The 26,322-nt window shown below is 47.5% G+C and overlaps 1 protein-coding gene across 8 annotated transcripts in view; it reads right to left on the reverse strand.

Moving 5' to 3' along the window:
- Positions 1-5,505: 5,505 nt before the first annotated feature.
- Positions 5,506-26,322, reverse strand: part of KIAA0513 (KIAA0513 ortholog) — a 92,337-nt gene continuing 71,520 nt past the window's right edge. For 6 of the 8 annotated variants that reach the window (XM_073308135.1, XM_073308139.1, XM_073308138.1 and 3 more), the window contains 7 exons: positions 26,085-26,125; positions 25,407-25,494; positions 24,845-24,922; positions 17,066-17,095; positions 12,794-12,874; positions 11,720-11,814; positions 5,506-10,972 (listed from right to left, as the gene is read on the reverse strand). In XM_073308135.1, coding sequence (XP_073164236.1) covers positions 10,923-10,972; positions 11,720-11,814; positions 12,794-12,874; positions 17,066-17,095; positions 24,845-24,922; positions 25,407-25,494; positions 26,085-26,125 — 463 coding nt within the window. In that variant the 3' untranslated portion in view covers positions 5,506-10,922. Of the gene's footprint in view, positions 10,973-11,719; positions 11,815-12,793; positions 12,875-17,065; positions 17,096-24,844; positions 24,923-25,402; positions 25,495-26,084; positions 26,126-26,322 lie in introns of those variants that run through there. The other 2 variants (XM_073308142.1, XM_073308143.1) reach the window with 2 other exon arrangements.

Consider the following 26,322-nt stretch of genomic DNA (forward strand, 5'->3'; position numbering starts at 1 on the left):
CAGCATTTCAATAGAGGGCAGAGCACAGGGAGAGACTGAACTCAACAGGCAGGCGCTCCCCCCCGCCTAGGCTTTTGTACTAAACGCATCCCATCTTATTCAAAGGGCTGAAAGGTCACAGGGGCGAGGGAAGCAGGCCAAGTTCCCACCAAAAGGGGGTAGGGTTAGGAACTACCGTTAGAAAGTCTATAGCTGGGGTTTTACAATATCATTCTCAAGGGGGAAGACTCCTTACCCCTGCTGGTCAGAGCCACTGTACTGTGAACAATTGTGTTGTGCAAAGAGTTTCTAGTCATGTCCTGCAGATACTACAAATACAACTACCGCAGGGAATAGCATGGCTAGATTGCAATGCAGATGGGACCTAAGCATATTGTTACCTGGTCCCTGAACCAAGCTAAAGTCAGACAAATCAGGGGACGATTGTACTGTGGGGGAACCGGACCTCCCTGACAGTTCTACTGAGCACAGAAAATCTCCTGTTTTCCCCCTAGGGGAAAAAACATCCCCCCCACCCCCCCTTTGCTGTACAAGATTTCTCTCTAGTGCAAAAAGCATCTTCAATTTCCAACATCTCTTAATACTGTTGATTTAAATGAGCGGAACAGGAAAATGGACCCAGAACTTTGAAAGTTACCAAATATCTAGCTTCCCTTCTCAATTTGCGCCTCTCCCACTGTGTGCCCGGGACAAAATAGAGCCAAGATTACAGTCTCACTTTAGAAAGCGAGGGCCCTCTATCAAATGTGTGGCTATGCATCCTTGAGCAAGTCAGTTATATGGAAAAGAAAGTGGTCTCAAGTGGAAGCTCCGCTGGTGTTCAAATGAAGTCCAACTGTCTGGCCCCACGGTCAAAGTGAGAAGCAGAATTCTAGGCAGCCCATGTGTTTACACATGGTTTCAGCCTTAGCAGCGTGGCCCAGGGAAAGATCTAGGCCCACATCCATTGAAAGCAATGGAAAGACTCCCATCCACTTCAATGGGTTTTGAAACTTGCTTCCCGTGCCCGAGAAAGTGATACTAGGGCATCTGCTGTCTGGAAGAGTTGGGGCATTTCCTGTACAAAATATAGTAGCCAGCAAATATTGGACTGTGGCTCCTTAAACAAACCGTCACATCTATCCAGACAGGCTTCCGAACAACTGACCAGTTTCTGGAGGAAGCCGACTGCCCCGAAGCAGAACCGAGCTCTTGGTTACGTACACACTGTGCTGTAGAAATGGGATCAGTGTGTCCATGCCACTGCCATGCCATGGATCACGTGACTCGGGGGGCGTGTGTCAGGAGCTGAAAGTCACACGAGCAGTGGAGTGGATCAGCTAACAGTGCACGTATATTGGAAGACAGAGCCTGCCTCTCAGACTGATCCTCTTTTTCCATATTGGCCATACGCAGAGTGGAAAACCAAGCTGCTCTCCACTCTCATGCTGGATGACAGAGGTTTTAAAAAGACACATGGACTTTCTTATAGAGCATGGATTGGTGTCTGCTGTGAAGTGGTGAGTAACCAATCAGTGATCAGCAATAAAAGGCATGATCTGTCACACTGTGCTCTCACATCTGCATTTGCCTATTTTTGAACAGTAATCAGACCATGGCCAAATTTATCCAAGTAGAAAGTCCTATAAAATGTCTAAGCAAGGGTGCAAGTCGATCTGTTCCCCGGCCCACCCAACTGTGAAATATAGATAGTGCCCGACTGTGGCAGCTGTTTGTTCTTCTCCTTATAATTATTTCCGGTCATCCTTAATGTGAGACTGCACAAATCGGTCCTAGAAATGCCACAGAACTCCAGGGACTCCGCCTGGAAAGTGGTCTGCTCTTTAGCAGTGAGGTACTCAGGACACTGCAGACAGCTTCGAGGCCCTGATACGGCTCAGACAGGGTCTTGTCTACATGACAGGTACACCACCACCACAAGGTGAAGGCGTGGCTGCAGCAAGACCAGGCAAACCCACAGGAGCTGCAATTTAGATCCTAACGAGGGTCTGGCCAGGCTGGCTGCAGTGAGGGCTAGCTGCCCCGTACAAGCCTGCCCGGGAGCCTGGCTGAGTACTCCAGTTGCTGGGCCATGCTGGGTCCATGCTGCTGCACCTGCACTTCTATTGTTATCCGTTGCTAGCTAGTGTGGGTACGCCTGCCTGCACGGCAACCAGACCTTCATCTGCAGGTGGACGTACGCGAGCCAGAGTTTGGCAGCATGGCTAGTCCAGTAAAACCTCATTGTGGAGACACAACTTATTCTAGCAAAAGTTATTTTGCCGGTATGACTTATTACTAGTTCCCTGAACAAAATAATCAACAAGGAGGCAGGCTGGTTTAGTGGCTAGAACACCGGACTGGAATGCAGGAAAGCTGGGATCGATACCTGGCTCTTTCACTGGCCTGTTGGATAAGTCACATTTTGGCACCTGAGTTTCCCCATATTTATGGGGGTTAATGATACTGATCTTCTTTGTGAAGTGCTACGAGATCTACCGAAGACAAGAGCTGGAGGAGCCCGGGATTATTAACCGGCCAAAGGCCTTTTTTCCACAGCAAAACTAGGGCTTTTGCTGGCAGAGCTACAGGAGATTTTTGCATGCTCCGAACAGACGTCGTTATGCTGGCAAAAACTTTTAAGTGTAAACCAGGCCTTTACGCACATATCAGAATGGCCAGAGTGGGTCAAGCCAAAGGGCCATCTAGCCCAGTATCCTGTTGTCCGACAGTGGCTAATGCCAGGTGCCCTAGAGGGAATGAACAGAACAAGTAATCATCAAATGATCCATCCCACATTGCCCATTCCCAGCTTCTGGCAAACAGAGACTAGGGACACCATCCCTGCCCACCCTGGCTAATAGCCATTGATGGACCTACCCTCCATGAACTTACCTAGTTCTTTTTTGAATCCTGTGATAGTCTTGGCCTTCACAACAGCCTCTGACAAGGAGTTCCACAGGTTGACTGTGCGTTGTGTGAAAAAAATACTTCCTTTTGTTTTAAACCTGCTGTCTTTTAATTTCATTTGGTGACCCTTAGTTCTTGTGTTATGAGTAAATAACACTTCCTTATTTACTTTCTCCACACTGGTCATGATTTTATAGACCTTTATCATATCCCCCCTTAGCCATCTCTTTTCCAAGCTGAAAAGTCCCAGTCGTATTAATCTCTCCTCGTATGGCAGCTGTTCCATACCCCTTATTATTTTTGTTGGCCTTTTCTGAACCTTTTCCAATTCCAATACATCTTTTTTGAGATGGGGTGATCACAGCTGCACGCAGTATTCAAGATGAGGGGTACCATGGATTTATATAGAGGCAGTATGATATTTTCTGTCTTATTATCAATCCCTTTCTTAATGATTCCCAACATTGTTTGCCTTTTTGACTGCCACTGCACATTGAGTGGATGTTTTCAGAGAACTATCCACAATGACTCCAAGATCTCTTTCCTGAGAGGTAACAGCTAATTTAGACCCCATCATTTTATATATATATAGTTGGGTGGTGCCATTGACATCCTTAGTCACCGTCTGCGCTGATGTAGTCCTCAAGTGCCTAAAATTAAGCATATGAGGAAGTTTTTTCACCAGCATCATGAAGAATAGAGAGTACTGGGGGTCTGAGTTGAAAATGAGACACGTGATCCCCCACATTGTGTGGTTAAAACTACCTCGCCTGACGCGTTACCAGTCAGCCCTGTCAACACTAGGAAGCTGACTCATTGCTGAGAATAATTAGCAACTATAGTTCTCCATGAATACATGCTGAAATCTGTTTAATGGAAGAGTCAGGGCAAGCCAGGTGCTAGCCCTTGCAGGAAGCATTTTCCCAAGTCTCACATCCTACACCAGTGGTGTGGGCAAGGGGTTTGTCGCATCGACCCTAGCCCCGAACAGTTTTCAGCTCCAGTTCGACGAACATATTGCTGACATCTGTGATGACGCATGGGTAAGTCTCCTACTGGCTGAGGTGTTTAATGACACCAGCTCAAACCACTTGCACTAACGTGCTAAATTTTGCTCAGGTTCGCAGTGGGCAGATGCAATTCTAGTACTGGTGAAAGGAGCTGGCTTGACAACTCTATTGTACACGTCACCTATCCATGGAGCAGGGCTGCAGACTTTTCCCTAGCCTGTCCTCCCAACACACCTTGGAGGAACCAGTTCTAAGGGGAGAGGTTAGTTTAGTCTCAATAGCCCATAACTCTCTGCAGAGACTGCCGGCAGCCATGCGGCTTGTGGGTGCAACGTTGGTGTTATGGACACCTATCCAGCAGGAAATGGTCCAAGAACAACTTGTTTCACACTAGTCACTGAAGAGCTGACAAAAAGGGAGACGACTTGGCCAGTACCCACCAGTCAGGCTAAATTTGAAGCAGTGACCTAGAAGTGCAGAACTTCTGTTCCCATTGGAAACCATTTTCCTCCTGCCCACTCCCTCAGGAAATATTTTATAGCCCCACCATTCAGAGAAGAGGACAAGTTGCATCAGGTGTCGGGGCCCATGTGCACACACTGTGGTAGCTGGGGACTGTGGTGGGGACTTAAGCGGCTTACAAAGGAAATCTTGTGCTCAGTTTTGTTCAAGCCTATTGTATATGCAAAGCATCATCTGGGAACTGATTTTACTGGCAAGGACAATTACCATTTTTACAGGCGGAGGGAGAGGCGGCAGATGTATGGAAACGATATGGAAATAGGTTTGCAAGGCTAGTTTTGCAGATTATTCCCCACATGGATACAGGAGTTTTAAACAAGCTTCCTGGGTTAGATTTGCTAAACGGCAGGGGGAATATGAGACTTAAAGCCCATTATTCAAAGGAAATTCTTTTTATATCTTAACATTGAATAACTGCTGTTTAAAATACAGCAAAGTGAAATGTCCTGGGGCTTCTAAAAATCCCGTCTCCATGGTGGGATCTTCAGGCCATTCGCAAAAAGACTCAGTGCAGGGGAAAAATAAATTGGGCTTTGCTGCCTCGACAGCTCCAGGGCAAATGCTCATGCTTTCAAAAGGTGCAACAACATTATCGTTTGTAAAAAGCAGGTGAGCACAAGGAGGAGCGAGGAGGATGACTGAATGGAATGAGATGGGGGGAAATACTGCAAATAATCAGATGGGGAAAAGGTGGGGAGAATGGGGACATTGCTTCTGCACGCACTGACATTGCTACAAAACCCAAAACGCTCACCATGCTTAATATACAGTGAAGTGCTCAATGTAATAGTTGATTGTGAGTGGGGGGAAGGGGGGTTTAAAGACCATTTATTCTAATCCCTCACCACAGTCCAAAACAGGAATGCATAATTTAACCCCCTCGGTCTTCAGGCTTAAAATAGTCTCAAACAAATCCTTAAACCAAGATCCCTTGGGAAATCAAGTCACATGATCCCAGTACAACACATCAATTGTCTAACAATCACCCTCAGCCCATGATATGGCAGTAACAACGTTAAATACAGTCAAATAAATTAAACGTTAAATAAAGTCAAACTCAGACCAAATATATATATAATTATATTTATATAAAGAGTAAAATACGGCATTTGGAACCCCAATGGAAGCAAACATTTTGTAACGTGGGGCAATACATTTAAACATTTTCTTTGCATTTGCATACAATTTTTAATTTTATATTTTTTAGAAAAAATACACGTGCAAACAACATGTTTTCACTGCTAAACTTTTCTAGTGTTGGAAGAAAACAGCAGAATTCAGGAAAGAAAAAATGAGAGAGACAGACAGATTGAGATCAGACATACTGTACGCTACACTTTGATGACCATCAGCTACCAGCCAACTGCTGGAGCTGCCCCTATGTCCATTAACCCACCAATAAGCAGAATAAAATTCTAAGTGCAGGCTACATTCCTATAGCAGTGATTTCTCCCCAAACAATACAATTCTAGGCTAATACATCCCATACCAGCAATCCTTGGGAAAGCGACACAATCACTGAATTTCAGTTAGGTGATGCAACCTTCAAATTCATCCCCTTTGGGCACCAGGATGGAGCAGCGTGCGCGCTCCAGTTCTCTTTGGCCTGGCTTTGCCCCAAGTTCAGTAACACATCAGCACAATTACGGATAAGCACATCCCACAGGAGTCCGCCCGGGGGTTAGGTACCAGAAGTAATGTGTACAATCGAGATGCTTGGCCATGCTACACACTTCAGAACGAGGGGTTCAACCGCAGCGTATTTGCACAGATTGGAACCCTTCTCATTCCACCTCGGAGGTCTGCAATCATTCTTCATGTGTCTCAAGAGATCTCAAAGGGGAAAAACAGGCCATTTTGTCAAACTCCCTCTCCCAGGCTGAGTGCTGTCTTGGGATGCTGGTCATGTCGGCTGGGGGCTACTTTCCCTGATAGGCTAGTTAGTGGGCCTTCATCTCTTCTACTGCATCTCCAGGGTGAAATCTAAAACCAACCTCCACGGCTTGGGCAGCTCAAACCTGAAACTGACGTTGCCAAAGCCCTTTCTCCATGCGGCACAGAGGGGATTTTAGAATGGGTCTCACCACAGCCCCATCCCCCACTCATCACTGCACTTACTCTGGCTCAGAAACGCAAGACTCAGCCTATGCCAGAAACACTGACACACACCAAAGTCAACTCATTTCTACTTGGATCTGGAGGGTAGCGTTGGGGCACCTGGGGAAGGAAAAGCTCATTTCTGAAGCCTTAAGGCTGTCACAGTTTGTTTGTTTTTTTAAACAGGTGCTGCAGTTCCCAAGGCCGGTAATCACAGGGAGGGTTTGACTCAGCAGCTCCTTGCTATGGAGATGAGTCTCGCGACATTAAAATCCTCATCGCTCCATGACCTTGCATGGTGCTGAGGGGCAGGAGGTTACCCCCCAAGACACAGCTTTGAAGAAGAAAGGGGATAAAGTTCATAAACTAAAACAACGGATGGGAAAGGTTATTGGGTCTGGGGGCTCTGAGCCAGTCAAGTGCTTTTGTACATATGCGTGCAACTTTAATCACGTGATGTCAGTAGGTCTAGTCACATGCTTAAAGTTTTGCATATGGCTTGAGTGCGTCGGTGGCCCTGGCTAGTGGAGTCAAGATCTCTCTCCAAACCGGCTAGCTGGTCCGCAGACAATGGTCTCCTAACTTAACTTCAGTAGGGAACCAAGTCTCTCTTCCAGCAGAGCACTCTGGAGATCCTGGAGCAGAGGTATCCACTCCCAATCCAACAGCAAGCAAGGAGCTGACCTTTGCGTCCATATGCTGGACAGCCACAGGAGAGGAGATACAGCCCCATGAGTCAGGCTGGCCATCCGTCATGGACGGCTGCTGGATTGGGGGTGTCTGCCTCTTTTCCAAGTGGGGACAAGGACCCTACAAGGCTGGCATGACTCCCCTCTTACCTCCTCCTTGGGTGTCTCCGAGAGAGAGGGGTTATTGGGAAGCATCTGCCAAGCTTTCTGGGAGCCTGACTGCCCCAGTTCTCCCGCATTCCACAGGGGAGGGGAGTCTCAGGAGCCCCACAAGAGAGCAGTGATCAGGACCCTGTATTCCCCGGAGGTGTACTTGGCACAAAGCAGCTCTGACCTGAAAGGCTGAGGTAGGGGATTGTGACAGTGGGCGAGTGCACTTGGCAACTGGGCTGTGGGTGTCAAGGGCATTAGCTAGATAGCATGGGCAAAGAGAGGTGACTCTGGGAGGTGTAGGGAACACAGAGGTTTTTACTGTCTTATGCTACTCAGCTGTTCCCACTTAATATTGCAAAAAAAACCCCTAAAGCACGTTCTCCTTAGACTGCTCTGGGATCTCTCTCATTTGCACTTAGTCGTGGTTTCTGCCTTTTAACCCAGGACCGAAGCATGGACTTCTCCTATTAACACCATGACGAACAGCAAGTCTTAGTAGTAAGTAACTAACGACAACATGGACACATCAAAACTGGCATGGATCGGAAGAGGCAGATCGACTGCATTTGCAATCTGCAGGAACAGGATCGCCCACCCCAGAGCTCACGAACACAATATTTGGTCACATACCCAACATCGAATGCCGCTGCTTCCGACACTCCAAGGAGACTTTAGCACTTTTACAAACATCTATGTAGGACGTTTTTTCATTTCCCGAGCATCAGTCTAGGATTACTGGCTTGCTTTGGGGGCTAGGAATAATCACACAGCACACTTAAAAATCTCAACATGACTGGGAATATTCGCAGAGAGGTTACTCACGATGTTAAATACCAATCTATAGATTCAGGAAGTAACACTGCAGGGCCAACAAGTCAAGCGGCTGCAATAAAACAAACCTGCAACACTATGAATCTTACAGTACGTAACTGATGGCAGAGAGCAGCCCTGGACAAACATCCCTTGAAACGCAGGCTCATGTAAACACAGAAGTCAGCGAAGGTAATACTTTTGAAGAGAGACGAAGCATTGAACACAACCAGCAAGATAGTCACCTGAACACCACAACACAAGCAGCATTTCATTTTCTGGAGTAGACAACTGCACGATTTCTATTGGAAATTAGCGTGTGCTAGGCTGTAAATTCTTATTTGACAGCCACAGAGCATGTGACGGGGCTCACAGCTTGCCTGACTTTTGCATGCCTCTGTGCCGTGCTCCACAGCCTTTAACACGGGCTTCCGACGTGCCTTATTTTCCCAAGGGAGAAGCAAACCCATTTCCCTTGCATAACGCTTTTCTAGACGAAATTCCAGCATTGATCTCTAAAGTCCCTGAGTTTTGCTACAAGTTTCCCATTTTTATCTAGCCATCTGCCCCTACCAAAAAAAAAAAAAAAGGTTTATATAGTAAAGTCTGTGACCTCTTTTAAAGTCACTGGTATTATACCTAGATAATTCTAGTCACTCCATCCCTCTCTCAACACTTGACACCCAAGATCCACTGACACACACTGCATGCCACACTGGTAACAAGGGACCCAGAAAGAAATGAAAGTCTGTACTCTGCTCTACTGATTACAATATATCCAGGGAGGCTGGAGTCACTCAAGGCCAGGAATAAAATGAGTATTTACACAAGGCCATTTCAGGATGGCTCATGAAGCTGATTGGTACGGGAGGGGTCAGGAAGGAGAACCGAGGATGATTAGATTTGTGGGAAAATAATAAGATTAATATTTCGTTTCCACTTGGAACAAGAACAGCACAATCTGTATCATGGCACTGAGAAAGCCCAGAGGCCGAGTGACTCACTCGCACCCCGGAGGCGTGCAGGTCGTACCTGAACGGGACGTGTTATTTAAAAGTAGACAGACAGACATGCAGCAGTCTGGTCTGGTACGTCTGGAAGACCGGTGGCTGGAAGCGGTGGTTAGCAGGAAAATTAACCCGGGTTTCTTTTGCATTAGGGAAAGTCACAAGGACACGCCATGCTCCAATCATTTTTGGGTTGCCTCCTGCCCCAGAGTTCCTCCCCCACCTGGGGGCCAGACTCTCACATCCCATATATTTCCATGTCCCAGCCTTGAACTACACTCCCCAGCTCCACCAAGCAAACTGATATGGGGTGAAGCTCTGGGGAAGAGGGTAGCTGCCATTGCTGAGCAGCTCCCAGTGGGAAGGCGCCACCTGGAGGATTTTCAGAATTTAAAATCTGCAAGAGGAAAGGCAGAAGGGAGAAGGTCGTCCTGCTACAGCTTTACCATCTCTACCAACAGAAACCAAGCAAAGCAACCCCTCTCCTCCTCTCTCCAGCTGACGGACCACTACAGCTTCCCCCGCACAAGGCTGCCACCAGTCTATCCAGCGTACTAAGGAAGTTCCTTTATTTGCCCTCACACTGAGATGTACAAACGTCACCCGCGTTCCTTTGAAGCAAATACAGTAAAGTTCTCAAAGGGTCACCTTGGAAGAATCTTCGTATTAAAGGAGGGGGCTGGCTAGCCAGATGCTGCATTTCTCTGACTGCAGCAGAGACATCTGCATGAGTTTCTGTATGCCTGCTTATCACCCAGACCAAGAGGGACGTTTTCAGATAGATAATGAAATGCACTTTGATACAAAATCAGACTACCGACATCAAAGATGCTGCAGCGGCTCCGAGATCAGTCTCCTACCCTTTACCAGAGTGGTCCCATCTGCCCAGATTTTGTCACTAAAGAATTCTCTCCCTCTCTAGCCCCAATAACGGAAGCAATCAACATTTCCTTTTGGAAGGGCTGTACAAACTGCAAGGGCATCAGCCCATCTCACTGCAGAACGGCAGGTCAAACCAGAAGATGGGACAGATTGCTCTGATCTCAAGGCTGGTTCCTATTGCAGCAGCTGCTAATCTGCCAGAGCAAAAGGCATGGTGCAGCTGTCGTGGATAAACTTTCAATGCACGACGCACCACAAGGAGGACACAGCTCTTGATCTCGGAGCTGGGGGCCTTAAAGTCCTGTTTTCACCTGGATTAGCCACTGGGTACCAACCTTCTAAAGTAACAAGCCCATAGTGCTACCATTTTATTCCCTCCCTTTACACCCAACCCCCCACCCTGCCTACAGTATCTTTTGATCTCATCCGCTGTTGGCTACTGCAGCAGTCACATCAGGAAACAGTTTTCAGCAGCATGGCCAGTGCAAGGCACCTCCTTGGAGCCTGGGATACAGCAATCCTGCCCTTCCCCCGAGCCCACATAAACACACAGGGATCTTGAGCAGTTACTCCATTTTACAGACAAAAAACACCTCTTGGAATATTCGACTCGGACAATGTGACGGGGCTCTGGGATGATGGAGCATCTGAAAAGGGCTGCTTTTGTTGAGCTCCTATTTCTACGGGCTGCACGGCGCAGCGCTAAGGTTTGCTGACAATCATGCAGGTTTATTGCGGTGGTTTTACGTAGCCCATCTTCAGTTGCGGGTGGTCTCGGAGGAGTCCTCCCACTCCGCACCCGCACCCACACCCACTGCCGCGCCTCTCCGCCTCGCTCCAAACGCCGGACACAGGCCAGATGGCTATTCGGCAGCCATTTGCTCAATGTGATCACTAAGCAGCTTGTTTTGCTCTGCAATGCAAAGAGAAAATGCGTTTGTGACGCCAGGGTTTATCGTTCTGATAAGATGAAAGGAGAGGGAGAGTGGGTCGCACATGTGGGGCAGATTCTGTCCTAAGGGCTCTGGGGGCTCTTTAAATAAATCAAGGCAGTGACACAACTAGCAAGGTAGCAACATTTTTGTTTTTTATTTGGTTTAGAAACTACTGGATGGGGAGTTCCCCCACGTGAGTCTTGAACTGTAAACAAACCAATGATCCACACAGCTAGATTGGGAGCTGGTGTGAAGTGGCATCTCTCCACTGTAATCGCCCCGAGCTACATTAATAGACCCCAGCTGGGGCTCCAACCCCATTGAAATCAACGGCAACGTGCCCCTTTGCACCAGCTGTGGATCTGGCCCTATTTACTCCAACGAAACTGCAGCAGTTCATACCAGCAGGGAATCTGGGGCCATTAACTTCACTGGCGCTATAGCAGTTGACCCCATCTGGGGGCCTGGTCCCATTGACTCCAACGGAGCTGCACTCCGAATCGGACCCAGCCGGTACATTAAGAAATGTGCCAAGCATTTCAGAAAGCGTCAGTGAAAATACGGTGAAATATTTGGACTTTGCCATAGAGTAGGAGGAGCCAGTGCTGGGAATGGAAGCCATCTTGGAATTCAATTACTTCCCCACCTCCTCCCCACCAGCCACGTTCCCTTCCCTCCAGGAGGTGGTGCTGGGCTCCCGCGCACAGCCCCCGGGCCTGCCCTACCTTCATCCAGGTTGCCGATCACGGCCTGCTTCTTCAGGAAGTCGTTGCAGAGCTTCTTGCTCAGGCCAAACGCCAACATGTTGTGAGTGAAGGTGCTGGGGAAGAGGCGAGACACATGGCACGGGCACTGCAAAGAGTCCCCTCCCTTCTCTCATGGGAAACTCCAGCAGGACTGCACCACTCCCCAACATTAGCCAGCAGGGCCGGCCCCAACCGCAGAACTCAGCTCTGGGACTCCCCGAAAGGCAGTGGTGTTGTGATCGGACACCCGTACAGTCCAGGGGTTGGAACAGGAGTCACGGGGGGAGAGGGGTTGGGCATTCCCTGCCCTTCCCGTATTGCTACACGGGGCAAGGGTCCTGGTCTGGAACAGGTGAAACCCCCTGCTCTAGAGTCCAGCGTACACCCCCTGATGGCTGCAAAGAGCCTCTCGCCTTCTCCACCAATCTGGGGGTGTCTGTTGAACTCTCCTCCTTTCCCCCACCCACCGCAGCCATCAAGCAAACCCCCCATTTCAGCCCCCACCTGACAAGAGCGACAAGGGCAAAGGGGAGGGTTCTTCCAACCCCAGCCCGAGCCACGGGCGAGAGGAACTTAGTGGATTTCTTCCTATCAAGGCTGGAGAATCCTCGTGTTTGCTCTTAGGAGGGAGTAGACATGAGGAAGAGGGGCTGGAAAACCCTGGACACTAGAATCCTGGTTCTGAGTATCTTTATATAGATTTTAAAAAAACCACTACAGTGTTTTCCATGAATGGACAGTCTCAGTACAGGAGTGAGAGCATTCGGCTCCACCACTGAAGCGGTTTAATCAAGGAAGGAAACACCAATAGCCCAGCAACCCCTTCACTTTGGCGTCAGTCTGTTCATCCCCTCGGGTAGACTGAATTTCCGGTCTTCATTATCAGAAAGAGACCCGACCCAAAGCCCTGAACCTGAATGCTCGGGCCCCGATCCAAGCTTCGCAGCTCTGTTCCCATCCATTTTTATTGAGATTTTTCCCATGACGACAATGGACAGGCTCCTTCTAGCCACCCAGATGCAGGCGTTATCAGTCAATTAGCGCGTGCCTTACCCAAGCTGCCCAAAAGTGATGTTCTCGTTAAACCGCAGGCTGTCGTCACGCTCCTCCTGGGTCATGTGACACCACTTCTCCCTGCAACCACAGGAAGAGATCTTATAGCGGGAAGTCACCGTGCAGCCTTCCCTCCCCACCCTCACATCCATCCAAACCCTGCGGGCTGCCGAGACCCTTGTAGGAACTGTGGAGCCGATGAAGATGAAGAATAGATCACAGCAGCTTGGAGGAGATTACAGGTGCAGAACACTTGCCTCCTTGCCCTGCTCTCTCTCTTCTGGGCAAACGGCTGAACCCTCCCCTAAGCTGGAGTTGGCAGATACTGTAGGTATTTACTGCAGTTGCGAGGGAAATCTGCACGACCTTGCTTTATTGTACATGAAAACGAGTCCCTACACCGATGGCAAATGGGTGAGCTTGAGAGGAGGGACACATCAGCACGCAGCTCTGAAATCTGCCGTTAATGCCACTGTTACTGGGAAGGGGGTGGGTGCTGGGGGTTTACCGTCTGGGAGCTGCAGTCCCTGAAAGCAGGAGCCCCGAAGGTAAAGTATTCACCCACATCTCAGGCCTGGTCTACATTCAAGCCTGCGCTAGTTTAAAGGGGGCGGGGGGTTTCATGGATTCAGTTAATTTGGTGTAACATCTGTGTTTAGGCCGGGTCCGTATCTAAAAATTAGATCCACTCAGCTACATGGCTCAGGGCTGTGAAAAATGTCATGCCCTGTGCGTCAGAGCTAGTTTGCCTTCGCCCCCGTTGCTGGTGTTGCTACCACCCCTTGCGAAGGTCGATTAACTACACTGCTGGAAAAAACCCCTTCTGTGGACGCAGGAAGCGTCTACACTCCAGTGCCGTGGCTGTGCTGCTGTGGTACAGACAGGGGCTTACAGCAGGACTCAGTCAAGGTTCCCCCCAATCCCCCCCCAAAAAACAAGATGCAGAGAGATCTGGACTCCTGGATAACAAAAAAATAAACAAGGGAAAAGGCATTGATTATGCCTCTTTTTCCATGGGCAGCAGTCACACGACTCAGTTGGGCAACTACCTCGCTTACGATGCTGCGCTCTGCACTCCAGATCAGGCTGCACGGCATGTCACACCGGGCCACTGCGGGCGAGGTCCGACAGGCTTTGTGGACCGGCAATCATCAGATAGAAGGGAGCTGACAAATCAATGGAGTTTGATTCGAGGGCGTTTGAAATGAGACGCAAGAGCCCTCCCCGTGAGGATTACCGAGGGCTCAGTATGCAACGCTAGCCATGTAGCCCGCGTTCGCCGAGGAATATTTTGAGCTAGATGATGCAGTCTCAGTTCGTCTCTGGCAACTTCACCTTCAAAATAGTAAAGCTTTAAAACAATCTACGTGTGTTGAATTGGGGTCCCATTTGGGGGAACTGACAAAGCCTTGAAATAATGACAGGTTTCAGAGTAGCCGCCGTGTTAGTCTGTATCCGCAAAAAGAACAGGAGGACTTGTGGCACCTTAGAGACTAACCAATTTATTTGAGCATAAGCTTTCGTGGGCTACAGCTCACTTCATCGGATGCATGTTCCTTTGAAGTGCAAGCGCCATGGGGGATGATACCCAACAGCACTGGTGGATCAGCACCTTTTGGACTGTATTTTGAGCTCTTTACCCAACAAGTCTGCATCCACTCCCTTCTCTCCTTAGTGAGAAGCTCAGAGAAAAACTGAGTGGATTGCCAGATGCAATTACCTAGAATACACACAGCATTTGTGTTCTTGCCGAGCATTTCATTACTGGAGAACGTGACATTATTCCCAGGAGCTAGGTGCAAGTCCATCTAGACATGTTTGATCAAATACAAATCAGCCTATTGTACTTCGGTCATAGCCAGCACCGTTTTTGTATGCTCCCGCTCACATATTGCTGTGAAAGATTACTGTGTGCATTCAAAACTAACCAACAGTAGGAGGTTGTGGGGCTCCCCATACAGATGTTTTACAAGTAGGTCTTTCACAAAGCCACGATCATGCCAGGACACAAGTCATTCTAGGTATGTTCATTACACTCATGTAATACATGCATATGGGGAAGCCCGGAGGTCAGGGTTTCAGACAGTCCTCCACTAAACAGAAGTCCGGTGGGGTTACATACAAGGCTCAGAAGAGGATCAAGAAAAGGGAAGGAAAAAGGAACAGGAAGAAGAAATAACAGAGGAGAGACAAAAGGAGAATAAAAGGAACAGCACACAAACGTCCACCGCACATTTAACTCTCCTGCACCCTACCTGGAGTTGGAGGTGCTGCTTCAATTGGAAATAGATGGTGGCACTTGGGTATCTTTTCAGCAAATTCCACTGGGTCACCCTAACTAGAACAAGTGTCGATTCCTGCTAGGACTGGTGAATAGCCAGTTATCTCAGACTGCTTCCAGGTAGGGCCCAATCCAGTAAGCCCTTCCTCACATGTTCACTTCTTGTGAGACAGCTTTGCAAGATTGGGCCTATAAACTGCAAGGGATTTAGCTGCTTCAGTGGAGTTTGTGTGGCCAAATTCTGTGCCATACTAGAATGTTTAGGTGTATGTTTAAAAGCACAAAGTCTGTCAGGGTCAGGTTCACGATAGCAACCAAAATATGCACCTAAATCTGAAGGCTGCCAGGGGGTGGGCAGAAAAGAAAATCAGCAAGGTGCTTTGAACGCTGGAAGCAAAATTTGACAGATCTCATTGTCCCAGTTACAGAGGAAGCGTATTTAGGTTTTTCTGCCCTCCTCGTATATTCTTGCTGAGAGAAAACAAGATCAAAGTGACCAAGGGAGATTCATGATACTTCTAGGTCTAGGGTTAGGAATAACATGTTTGCAAAGGAAAAAATATGTCTCTACTTAAGTACATGGATCTTTATACTGGCACAAAAGGCCACTGTAAAGATCCATTTGTTTCTTCACTTAATCCCTATTAGAAGGGCATGTAGATTAGAGATTTGACTATATTATTTAAAATGTACTAGGGAAAGGATATTTCTGCAAAATGAGCTTCGAATATTATAGCTCCTCAGCAGGGCAATGCACCAGCAAGCTCAGGATGTTGGACTACCGAGAACTCCAGGTCTCAGCAGGTGCATGTCCAATTCTGGTCAGCAGTGTGATTTGTGATGTACGAGGGTTGAAGTTCACCCCACTCTGCATGCAGATAAGATGTACAAGGCCCTGTGCATCAGTAAAGTCCCATTTAATCTCGGCCTGTGCACGGGTAAATTTCACAATAGGCAACTAATCTGAGCAGTGCTCCGCTTACACAAATCGAGTCGATTTCCTTCCCCTAACAGACACTAGCTGCGCTTTCAAGAACTTATCTATGAACTCCAAATAGTCTTTTTTTCAGGTAGGCTTTTTTTGTTGTCACTTAAAACGATTTGTTCCAGGATCAGACATCAAGATCTACAATTTCTTTTTAAATCAAAGAATCTCTCCCCAGCCCCAGATTCCAGTCTGTTCTTGACTCTGATCCCCAGTAGATCATTTCTTGAACTTGTAAAGCTCAACAACATAACTCTCAGTGCAACTTGCTAGCTTCCCCTAATGGGCACTTTAAAAAATAAAACAAAAAAAACCCCATAAGTCACGATTTAAAGAAAAAATAAAATAAATAAAAAGGCAAGATTTCAAACCAGCAAAACATTTTCACAACCTGAAAGCAACAGCAGTGTTGGAAACGCACTAAGGCAGGGGATCGAATATACCTTGATTCAGAACCGCACAGGCATCAGGAACTGAACGCGAAAAAAGCAATGCTCACCAGACCACACCATTTCACAGAGTCAGTAGCAAAGGAAAAAATAAAATAAGGAAGAGAGGATAGAATGACATTCCCCGTCTATGCTAGGAGACTCAGTTTGTGTCCAAAAACTGCCCATGAAACTGGAGCATCACACAGTTGCCAGTGTATGAAATGGCACAAGAGAACAGAAGTACAAACCATCAACTCTATCCATCACGGACCTAGTTCATTACCGAGACACCCCAATGCAGTGGCCTGTGATTAAATTTTGTTTTAAAATCTACCACATCTGAGGATTCTGCATATAATTGTTTCCAGACAGTTTTCTTTTAGTCTCACTGCTAGCCCGGTCCCCGTTTCCTGCAGGTAGAGCCAGATCTGAATTTGTGCCCATTTCTCATTGGAACAGGTGGCATTTCTGAGCCCAACCTGCACCCATGACATTTTACCATGGTGGCAAAGTTTGGACCTGAAGCGAGTCAATGCTACTGTAAAAATGCAACAAAGTAATGCGGACAGACACACCTCTTTTCCTCTTCCTCTCCAGTGTTCCCTCTGGAGTGGCAGCAGAAACAGGGTCAACAAAGGTTACATGTTAAAGATCATGCAAGATATATGGATGGAGAAAAAGAGAAGAACAGATGAAAGAAAGAAAAGTCATTATAGGCAGAGAGAAGAAAAAAGGATTTTTGTTATTTTTCTTTCCCCCTTGCAGGAAAATCGCCTTCCCGGTTATCTCAACTCTGCTCCTGTTCTTCCAAAGCAATTACCAAGCATGAAACCAAACATTCCTGCTACATGCCCCCAGCCGCCCTGGGGAAGGACTTTAGGCAGTTGTTGCTTTAGGGGTTTTCCTCCCCCAGAGGGCTGCGAACTGAGAGATACAAATCCAGCCTGGTGAGAAAAGGCGTTCACAAAAGCAGACTATCCCCTGGAGGCCTTTAAGAAAAGGAAGGTCAGGGGAAAGTGTCTCACTGCAGGGACCCAGTGTGTCTTTCTAGCCTGGTCAGAGGGGATCAGTGACTGCTGTGCACACTCAATGATCTCTCACCTCCAAGACTGCATCTCCAGAGCAGGTGAACAGTTCAAAGGGAAGCTCCCATCTATAAAGCAAGTCTTTGGAGTCGAACACCGAAAGGGACCAGTCTCTGGACAGAAGATGTTTTTCTCCTCACCTTAAATCCCCAAGGGCCAAACGCCAAGGTCCTTAACTCAGACAAACTCCCATCAGCTTCAACGAGAGTCTGCTGCAGGGTACGTCTACACTTGGAAGCGGAAGCGTGATTCCCAGCTGGAGGAGACATACTCATGCTATCCGGATGTGTGGAGTTGCAGCGGCACGAGCTGCGGGATGAGCTAGCCGGCTCGAGTACATACCTAGGGTCTCTGATGGGCACGTACTTGCGGTGGCAAAACCATCCCATTGCTCATGCTGCCATGGCTACCTTCTATTTTTAGCACGGTAGCTTGGGAGAGCTAGTGTGAGTTTATCTCCTCAAGCTGAGAATTGCAACCCCAGCTGCACGTATAGACACGCCCTCAGTCAGGACGTCAGAGTAGGCCAGACCCTAGGGAGTAACCAGGAGACCAGAACCCAGTCTGAACCAATGCCTGAGAAAATGAACGACATCAAGATCGCGCCTTTTCTTTGCCGAGCCAAACCTTAACTGAGGCACCGACACTGTTGCTAATGCAATGGACTAGTTTAAGCCCTTTTCATGTTATGCACTGGAAACCTTACAAGGAACTATATAACGTGGTGAGAGTCTTGGTCTGAGCACTGGACTGGGAGCCAGGAGCTTGCAGGTTCTAATCCCGTCCCTGACACAATCACTTCCCTCCACCTCAGTGTCCCAACCTGTACCATGGGGATGAGAATGCTTGTCTGCCTCCCAGGCATCTGCAAAGATTAATGTTTGTAAAATGCTTTGAGAATGAAGAGCCCAAGGTGTAATAAGATGAATTTCGTAGTGCCTACGGAAATGCAGCTATGATCTTTAAAGCACAGAGATCTTTAGAAACAGACACCCACACCACAGGCCAGGCCAGGCGGGCTGTAAATCCTGAAGGGGTTTTACATCTGCATGTGACTTTTGCATGAGGCCCCTCCATAGTTCCTGGTAAAAGGACAGATGGCCACGGCCTGCTTTGATTGCTCAGATTCAATCCTCCATCACAATTATATGAAAGGAAGCTGCAGCCTCACTGTGTCACGATTCCCTTTACAATCCATTGCACATGTGAGATGCTGGAGGCATTCAATCCCGTAGGAGAAACCCTGAAATAGGTACATGCTCCTGCATTAATGATCACAGCTGGAAGACACTGCAGGTTCCTAGAACCGGTATTCTGATGGTATCAATCACTGGTAGCTATGATAAGAAGCTGCTGGTGAATCTCTTCTTGTGCCATTCAGAGGTAATTCACCCTATTTTCATCTCAGTCCTCTCTATGAAGCAGTGAGTGCCACGTCTGCATGCCACCTTACCTTGCATCCACATGGAGCAGGCAGAGCCGGAACCAAGCCTGTTGCTTCGCCCCCTGATTCCTAACTTAAAAGGACTTGCAGTGGTTTTATTTTAGTTGCAGAGACTGTGCCGTCCCTGTCTGAAGGGCTGCGATGAGCAGATCTGGCTGTCTCCGAGCCCTGCCAGGACCAAGGTGTCTCAGCAGTTTGCATGCTAAATTTTGGAAACTGTGGCCATGTGCAATGTGATCCTGGCAACCACTTGTTTTTGCATGGTGTTCATCAGCCAACTGCACATCTGCAGCATGTTCACAGTCAACTACAGAAGTGCCTGGATAGAGAATGGGATCCAATTTAGGAACATACAATATTCTTTTCCAAGACCAGAAACTCACGTGCAATGCTCAGACTGCTGCACGTCTGCAGAGTTCACCTGTTGGGGGGTTTGGATCTCAAATGAATTCTTTTCTTTTTGAAAAGAAGAAAACCCGGCTTGTCAGCTTTTATATTTTAACTATATTCATGGATTCATAAATTTTAAGACCAGACAAGACAGGACAAGGATCACCTAGCCTGATCTGCTCATATCGCAGGCTATTCAATTTCACCCAGTTATGCTTGTGTTCTACCAAACAACTTGCATTTGGCTAAAGCTTACCCTCCGGAAAGGTATCCACTGTTCACTGGAAGACACCCAGAGATGCAGAAACCATCACTTCCCTTGGTAGTTTGTTCCCATAGTAAAATCACCCTCACTGTTAAAAATTTGTGCCTAATTCCCATTTTGCATTGGTCTGGCTGCAGCTTCCTTAGGCCTTTCTCTACTGGGTTAATGAGCCCTTTGGCACCCAGGAAAGCATTTATACGCTGTCATCAAGTCATCTTTCAATCTTCTTTGTGATCAGCTAGACAGACTGACCTCGAAGTCTCTTATGGCAAGGCTTTTTCTTCAGCCGTTGATTCCTTTTTGAAACGGTTCTCTGCACCCTCTCCAATTTTTTCAACATCTTTTTTAAAATGTGATCACAATTGTGTGCAGCGTTCCAGCATCGGTCTCATCAGTGCCAGATACAGAGATAAAATCACATCCCCAGAGCTACTCCCCTGTTTATACACTCATGGATAGCACCAGCCCTTTTGGCCAGAGCCTTGCACTGGGAACTCCTGTTCAGTGCTTGTCCACTCTGACCCAGAAACCCTTTTCCGAGTCACTGCTTTCTGGGATACACTCGCCCATTCCGCAGGTCTGGCCCTCATTCCTTGACTTTGCATTTGGCTGTATTAAAACACACTTTGCTTGAATGGGTCCAGTTTACCGACCGATCCAGATCTCTCTGTATAACTTCCCTCTCCTCATCTTATTTGCCAATCTTTCTGTCATCTGAAAATTTTATCGAAAGCAATTGGATATTTACTGCTAGATCATTGATAAAAACGTTGAATAGTGTCAAGCCTAGTACCGCTGCCTGAGGAATCCCACTAGAAACACACCTTCTCAATGATTCATCGCTGACCGCTGGTTTATGAGATCTGTCAGTCAGTTCTTAAACTATTTAATGTGCGCTTCATTGATATTCTATAGTGCTAATTTATTAATCAGAATAGCATGCAGTACCACATCAAACGCCTTACAAAAGCCTAAATGTATTATTATCTACGCAGTAATCTTTATCAACCAAATTTGATAAATTTGATAATCTCAAAGAATTAAATCAGGTTTGTTTGACAAGATCTATTTCCCATGAAAGCCTGCTGACTCGCATTAATTATATTCCTATCCTTTAATTCAATTCCATATCAACTTTTACATTATTTTGGATACCAGGTTAATTGGCCTGACCTGGGTCTTCGTGCTTGCCCTTTTTGAATACTGCCAGAACATTAGTATTCTCTCAATCTTTTGGAATTTCCCTGATATTGCAATGTTTATTAAAAATCTAACATAAACAGCCCAGAAAAATCTCCTCAGCCAACTCTTTTAGGACTCTGGGGTGAAGTTATCTGGACCTGCTGATTGAAATATGTTTATGCCTCATAGATGATGTTTAACATTCTCCTAAGTCACTAATGGAGAGGAAATAACTTTATCCTGCTGTCTGTCTGATTTGGGAATTTTCTTTGATCAGCCTAGGACTTATCTTGAAGTTTTCAGTGACAAAACTACTGCCCAGAGCTATAACCATAGGGTATGTTTACAGCATCCCAAAGCTGCTTATGTTCACCAGGGGAATCTCAGTCCCCAGGAGATGTCTGTAACACTAAAAGGTTCCTTACAGCAAAGTTTCGGTAGCAGAGTTTAGCATAGCATTTACAGAGCAGTAAGAATGAAGAGCTGGGTCTCCCAAGTGGTTACTAAGTTAATTCCAATAGAGGGATGACCTCTTCACTGGGGGAAAATTAACAAGGACTGCTGAGAAGCAACCGCTTTTAAAAAAAACTATGGGGACAAAGTAAGATGACTAAGCACAGCAGAGAAGAGTTTCCAAGGAGATTTAGACTCAAGATTCAATCCATTACCTCTGGATTCCTGCCTACAAACAGGAATGAGTGTCAAATGCACCTCTGGTGTAAGCAGGTGTAATGCATTCCCATCAAGTACCACACCTACAAACGTCAGGGCTCAATTTTGGCTTGAGTACTAGAAAAAGGGCCTTCACGCTATCACTTATGTCTTGGACAGTCTCTAACCAATACCACAAATTAGGCTAAGTCATTCCTGCCTTACCCCGAGTTGGCAATGTACCCTGCTTTCTCATACCCCATAGGAGTCTCTGAATGACGCCCTAGCCCATGCTAGAAAGCACACATCCCTGCAGAGCTGCTGAAACCCTGGAGACCCTTCACCAGAGTTGTGCGCGGGGGGGAGCGAGATAGTAGTGAACAGAATGCTACAAAGCTGTAGCGGGAATTAGCCCAGTTTGAGGCTTAATGACGCCACAAAAAGCCTTGGTGCCATACATATCAAGAGTGCAACTTATATCCCTCCCCACAACAGAAGGGAAGGGAGGGGAAGGGAAGTAGGGGGTGTGTGTGTTTGTGTCTGTCTGTCTGTAGGTACCAGTGACAGCACACATGAAAACACCCCACAGTACCCAGGCACTGACTGACTGGGAGCAGAGTTTATGGCCCACCTTCCAGTTGCCTTCTGACAAAGGTCAGTCACTAAAATACTGTGTCCATTTCTTAACGTTTGACTTCTACAGTAGCCTGAGCCCTTCATCCCTCAGGAAGGGTAAACGCTTTGCAAACTAGACGCGTGCGCCAGAGAAACGCATGCAGCTCTGGGGTGGGCACAGCATGCTGCATAACAGCATGGGGAGATGTACCAGTAGGGGCCATTTGAGCTAAGACAGTAGGACAAACCATTCCTCTCCCATGAATTAGCATCCTGCCTGTGGGGCAGGGACACAGGGGGTTAAGGTCTCACTCCCAATCAGCACAGCCCTCACTGTACAGGTGCCATGAAAGAATGAGGAGCTGAAACAAGAGTTGAAACTGCAGTTCCAGGGGGAATCTTGGAATTGCCAGCCTGAGGCTTAGATTCCCGAGCTACCGCCCCTCAAGCCAGCGCGACCATAGTTTGTCAAACTCAGTAAGGTTTAGCCTTACAGGTCAGCTTGTTGCACAAGCAGCCACGGATGAAGATCCAGAAATGCCTTTGTGAATAACATCCTTGGGTCTAGCTGGGATACTCAAAGCCCCTTTTGTAGATACTGGACTCTACCATGGCCAATCACCCGCTGGGTACCAGATTTGAACGAAGGGATATTGATACAGAAGGGCTCAAACCAACGCAGAATGTTACTCTGAGTCTAGAGGGCTTCCCCTTGGCCTTCCTTGGAGCTGCTACAACAAAACCACAGCGATGCTTTCTGTTGATTTCGGACTGTCCTTTAATTAAAGCTAAAAGGTAAGCCACTGAATCTGATATTTTTACAGTGTCCCAAAGTGAGTTGCAGGATGCTGCTCATTTAAAATCTGCTTTCCCTGCTAGGATTTATATTTTCATTCGGCAAGCCCTGCAAAGGCTCACATTACGCTGCTGGCCTTTCCTACCTTCCCAGAGGTGCCACATGAGACGCTGCAGCTTTTCAAAACCTCAACAATATTTGCAATACCCCTGGCCACAGCTCAGAAAACGTATGAATTACATATATGTTTTGTTTTTGCCGACAAGGAAAATCAGCCATCCGGTTAGCTCAGAAAGGCATTCTCATCACAGAGCAGCTGCCAAAGGCACATGACCTTGCGAGACATTCGCTGCTGCTAATTTCATGCTTCATAAATGCAAGTTGTATTAATGTTCAGTAGGATCTTTCATTGGTCTGTGTTTAAAAAGTACTGAAAACATGCCAGTCTTTTCCAGTCCATCAGGGCACTTCATATCTGGTAAGTAGCTGAGTCCTTGATTGCAACACTTGGCATTTTTCAACCACAGATCTCAAAGCACTCTACAAAGGTAAGGAAGCATTGTCCCCGTTTCAGAGGTATGGAAATTGTGGCAAAGACCTGCTTCACCCAAGGTCACACACTGAGTCAGTGGAAGAGCAGGAACAGAAGCCAGGTCTCCGGACTCCCAATCCAGTGCCTTATGCACATCGCCATGCTATCTTTCTTAAAGGGACATTGTCAGGTTAAAAAAAATTTCTTTTAAAGTAAGTGACCCCACCTTCTGTTATAAGCAACATTTCAGAAGACTAAGTCAGAGAGAATTTTAAAAAATAAATTGATTCCTCACCATTTATGAAGCTTATTTCAACATTTAATTGAGTAACTTGAAAGGCGAATTTCACTTCTCTTCTGAGTCGATTTCATTTCTACTTCTCCTCTGCCTGTACCATGCTGCCATTGCCCTTTCCCAACACTACAGAGGATTTTGCAATCCTAGCAACGAAACCTCCCATATAATTTTATCATTTCCCTGAAAGGTCTCTATTAACACAGCTCTCGTAAGACTTGCATTTAAAAAAGTAAATAAAACAGTCAAAAAAACCTCACTAGATTTTGGACCCAAGCTCTGCGACTGTGTCCCTTTAAAAGCAATTAAAAACAAGAAAACCTCTGAGATCCCAAATCCTCAACAGGATAAATGTTTAGACTTAAATTACACATGTGTCTGTATTCAAAAAGAACACTGGAAAATGTATTATTTCCTTGGCTTAGCTGCCTAGACTCAAGCTCAGGGTTCTACTTCCATAGCAGTCTTGTAATCAAACACGTAAGGCAGAGCATTTCCCTGCAATCTGCTTCTGTTTCGGGAGATCAAGTCAACAGTGGCAGGGCGAAAGCAGGACTTTGGGTTCAGGTCTTGGCAGGTAAGTAAAAGGAGACTGATCATGATCTATTTGCTATACAAACATAGCTGTTTTGGAGAGATGATTTCAATGGATTTCTCCTGTCCCAAAGGCACATGGCCTCTGTAACAGCCATGGGAACTGCACAGCTGAACCCATCTAAGCCTATGGTAACCAAGCCCCTCTATGCTCTGTGCCAAGTGCAGAGACAGGGCCTTCAGAGAGAATGCCTGGAGGAGGGGGCAGGCTCTTTTCACTGTACTCCTCCCCCCTAATGCTCCACCCGGGATTCCAAGCACCTCGGACCTTCATGCAGTTAATTTCTAGCATTAGCCATGGCAACTGCCTTTGCAGTGCAGCAGGATTTAAACAGCTATCCGCTGGGTGGACTTCTCAGCAAACAGCTGCAGCGGGAAGGGTCTAACCTGTCATCTCCACTGTTGGTGGGGCTGGGGAGTTTGAGAGTGAAGCATGGGCAGTTTTCCCCCTGCCTTCCAGCTCTCCCTTGCCAAGGGCAGCCAGGATTTAATGTTCACGCCCTACCTGGTGGTGGGAGATCTCTTCCTCCTCTCACAATGGACAGCATCGAAAAAGGCTGCATTCCAAAATCTCAGGGTGTGCCTAAAAAACAGGGAGAAGGCATTGGAGACCGCGTGTTGCATGGGAGAACACGACCGCCACCCCAGCGCACCTCTGAGCGACCGCGGGGCATTAGTACGCGGGGTCCTGCCAAAGTGCCTTCTACACAGATTCAGCCTTTGGCTTCTATGCACACAGCATGCTGCAAAGAGAAGTCAGCTTTACTGAGCTGTTAATTCCTGGTTTTGGGGGGTTTTGGTCAGTGGCTGCGTTGACAGATCTCATTGTTTGGGGGGTAGGGGAAAGGCAAAGTCAACTTTGCATGCGTGAAGAGTAGAATACTTGGATCAGGCACATGGCTGAGTTATGGGGAACGGCAGCATGTCACTCAGCCAGCATAGCAGGACCAGCACAGGGCCTGGGTTCCCCCTCATACTGCTGGTGCTGTGCAAGTGGATGCTCATGCCAGCTGACTCAGAAGTACCAGGCACAGCGCTCCAGCTGAAGGTGGATAACCAGTCTTTACCAGATAGGCTGCTGCTTCAGATGCATATATAAATAGATCTTCTCTCCCTTCTTCTCCTCTTCCTCCTCCTCGGGGCTGTACAAGGAAACTGTCGGGAAGCAGAGTTGCACACCAAGGCTGTGAGGCGGCTGAGCTGTACGAACACAAACTTCGTACTGCTCAGCTACTCACCCCACCCCCCCAAGCAGTCACCCCGAGGTATCAAGGAAAAAAAAATCCACTCAGACCATCCCAAACGGTCTTTGTTTTTCAACCTCATGGCTGCTACTTGAGCAAAAGGAGCAGGTCCATTAGCTCAGGGGCAGTAACAAACTCAAACCTCTATATGGGGACACACCACACTGTGTGCGTGTGCAGGTTACATTCACCACCACAAAGCACCACGCTGCGTGTGTGCAGATTACATTCAGCATCCAAAGGATGCTACTGCGGAACGGGAGATGCTACTGCGCTGAACAATGGATTGGAAAAACTTCCTCTGGTTTCTCTGCAGCTTCCTGAAGTGCCTCTGCAAACCGCACTGAGAAGTTGTCAGTCATTCCCCATGGCAATTTCACTCTCCCAGTCACTTTACATGACGCTGGCTGTGCCAGGGGATTTCACACCGTGTCTGCGCCCCACCCTAAGATCCTGGGGATCCCTTTGCTAAAGCCATTGGTTTGCGGCCGCGCTGCTTACCTGTCTTCCGCAGCTTCTCCTTCGGTTTGTCTTCCCCCTCCCTACAGCAAAGAAACCGTGCCAGTCAGCTCCGCCCTCTCAGAAACCGATGCCCTACTGCAGCCAGCTCCCCCTCCTATCAGCCCACATAACTAACCCATTCAGCCTGCTGGCATCCACCTCCCCCATCACAGCCACTGGGACGAGACTCAGTGGTGAGACAAGAGGCTGACTGAGAGGTGCTAGCCATGGCCAATGT

This window comes from Lepidochelys kempii, chromosome 12, assembly GCF_965140265.1.
Source record: "Lepidochelys kempii isolate rLepKem1 chromosome 12, rLepKem1.hap2, whole genome shotgun sequence".
NCBI lineage: Eukaryota > Metazoa > Chordata > Testudines > Cheloniidae > Lepidochelys > Lepidochelys kempii.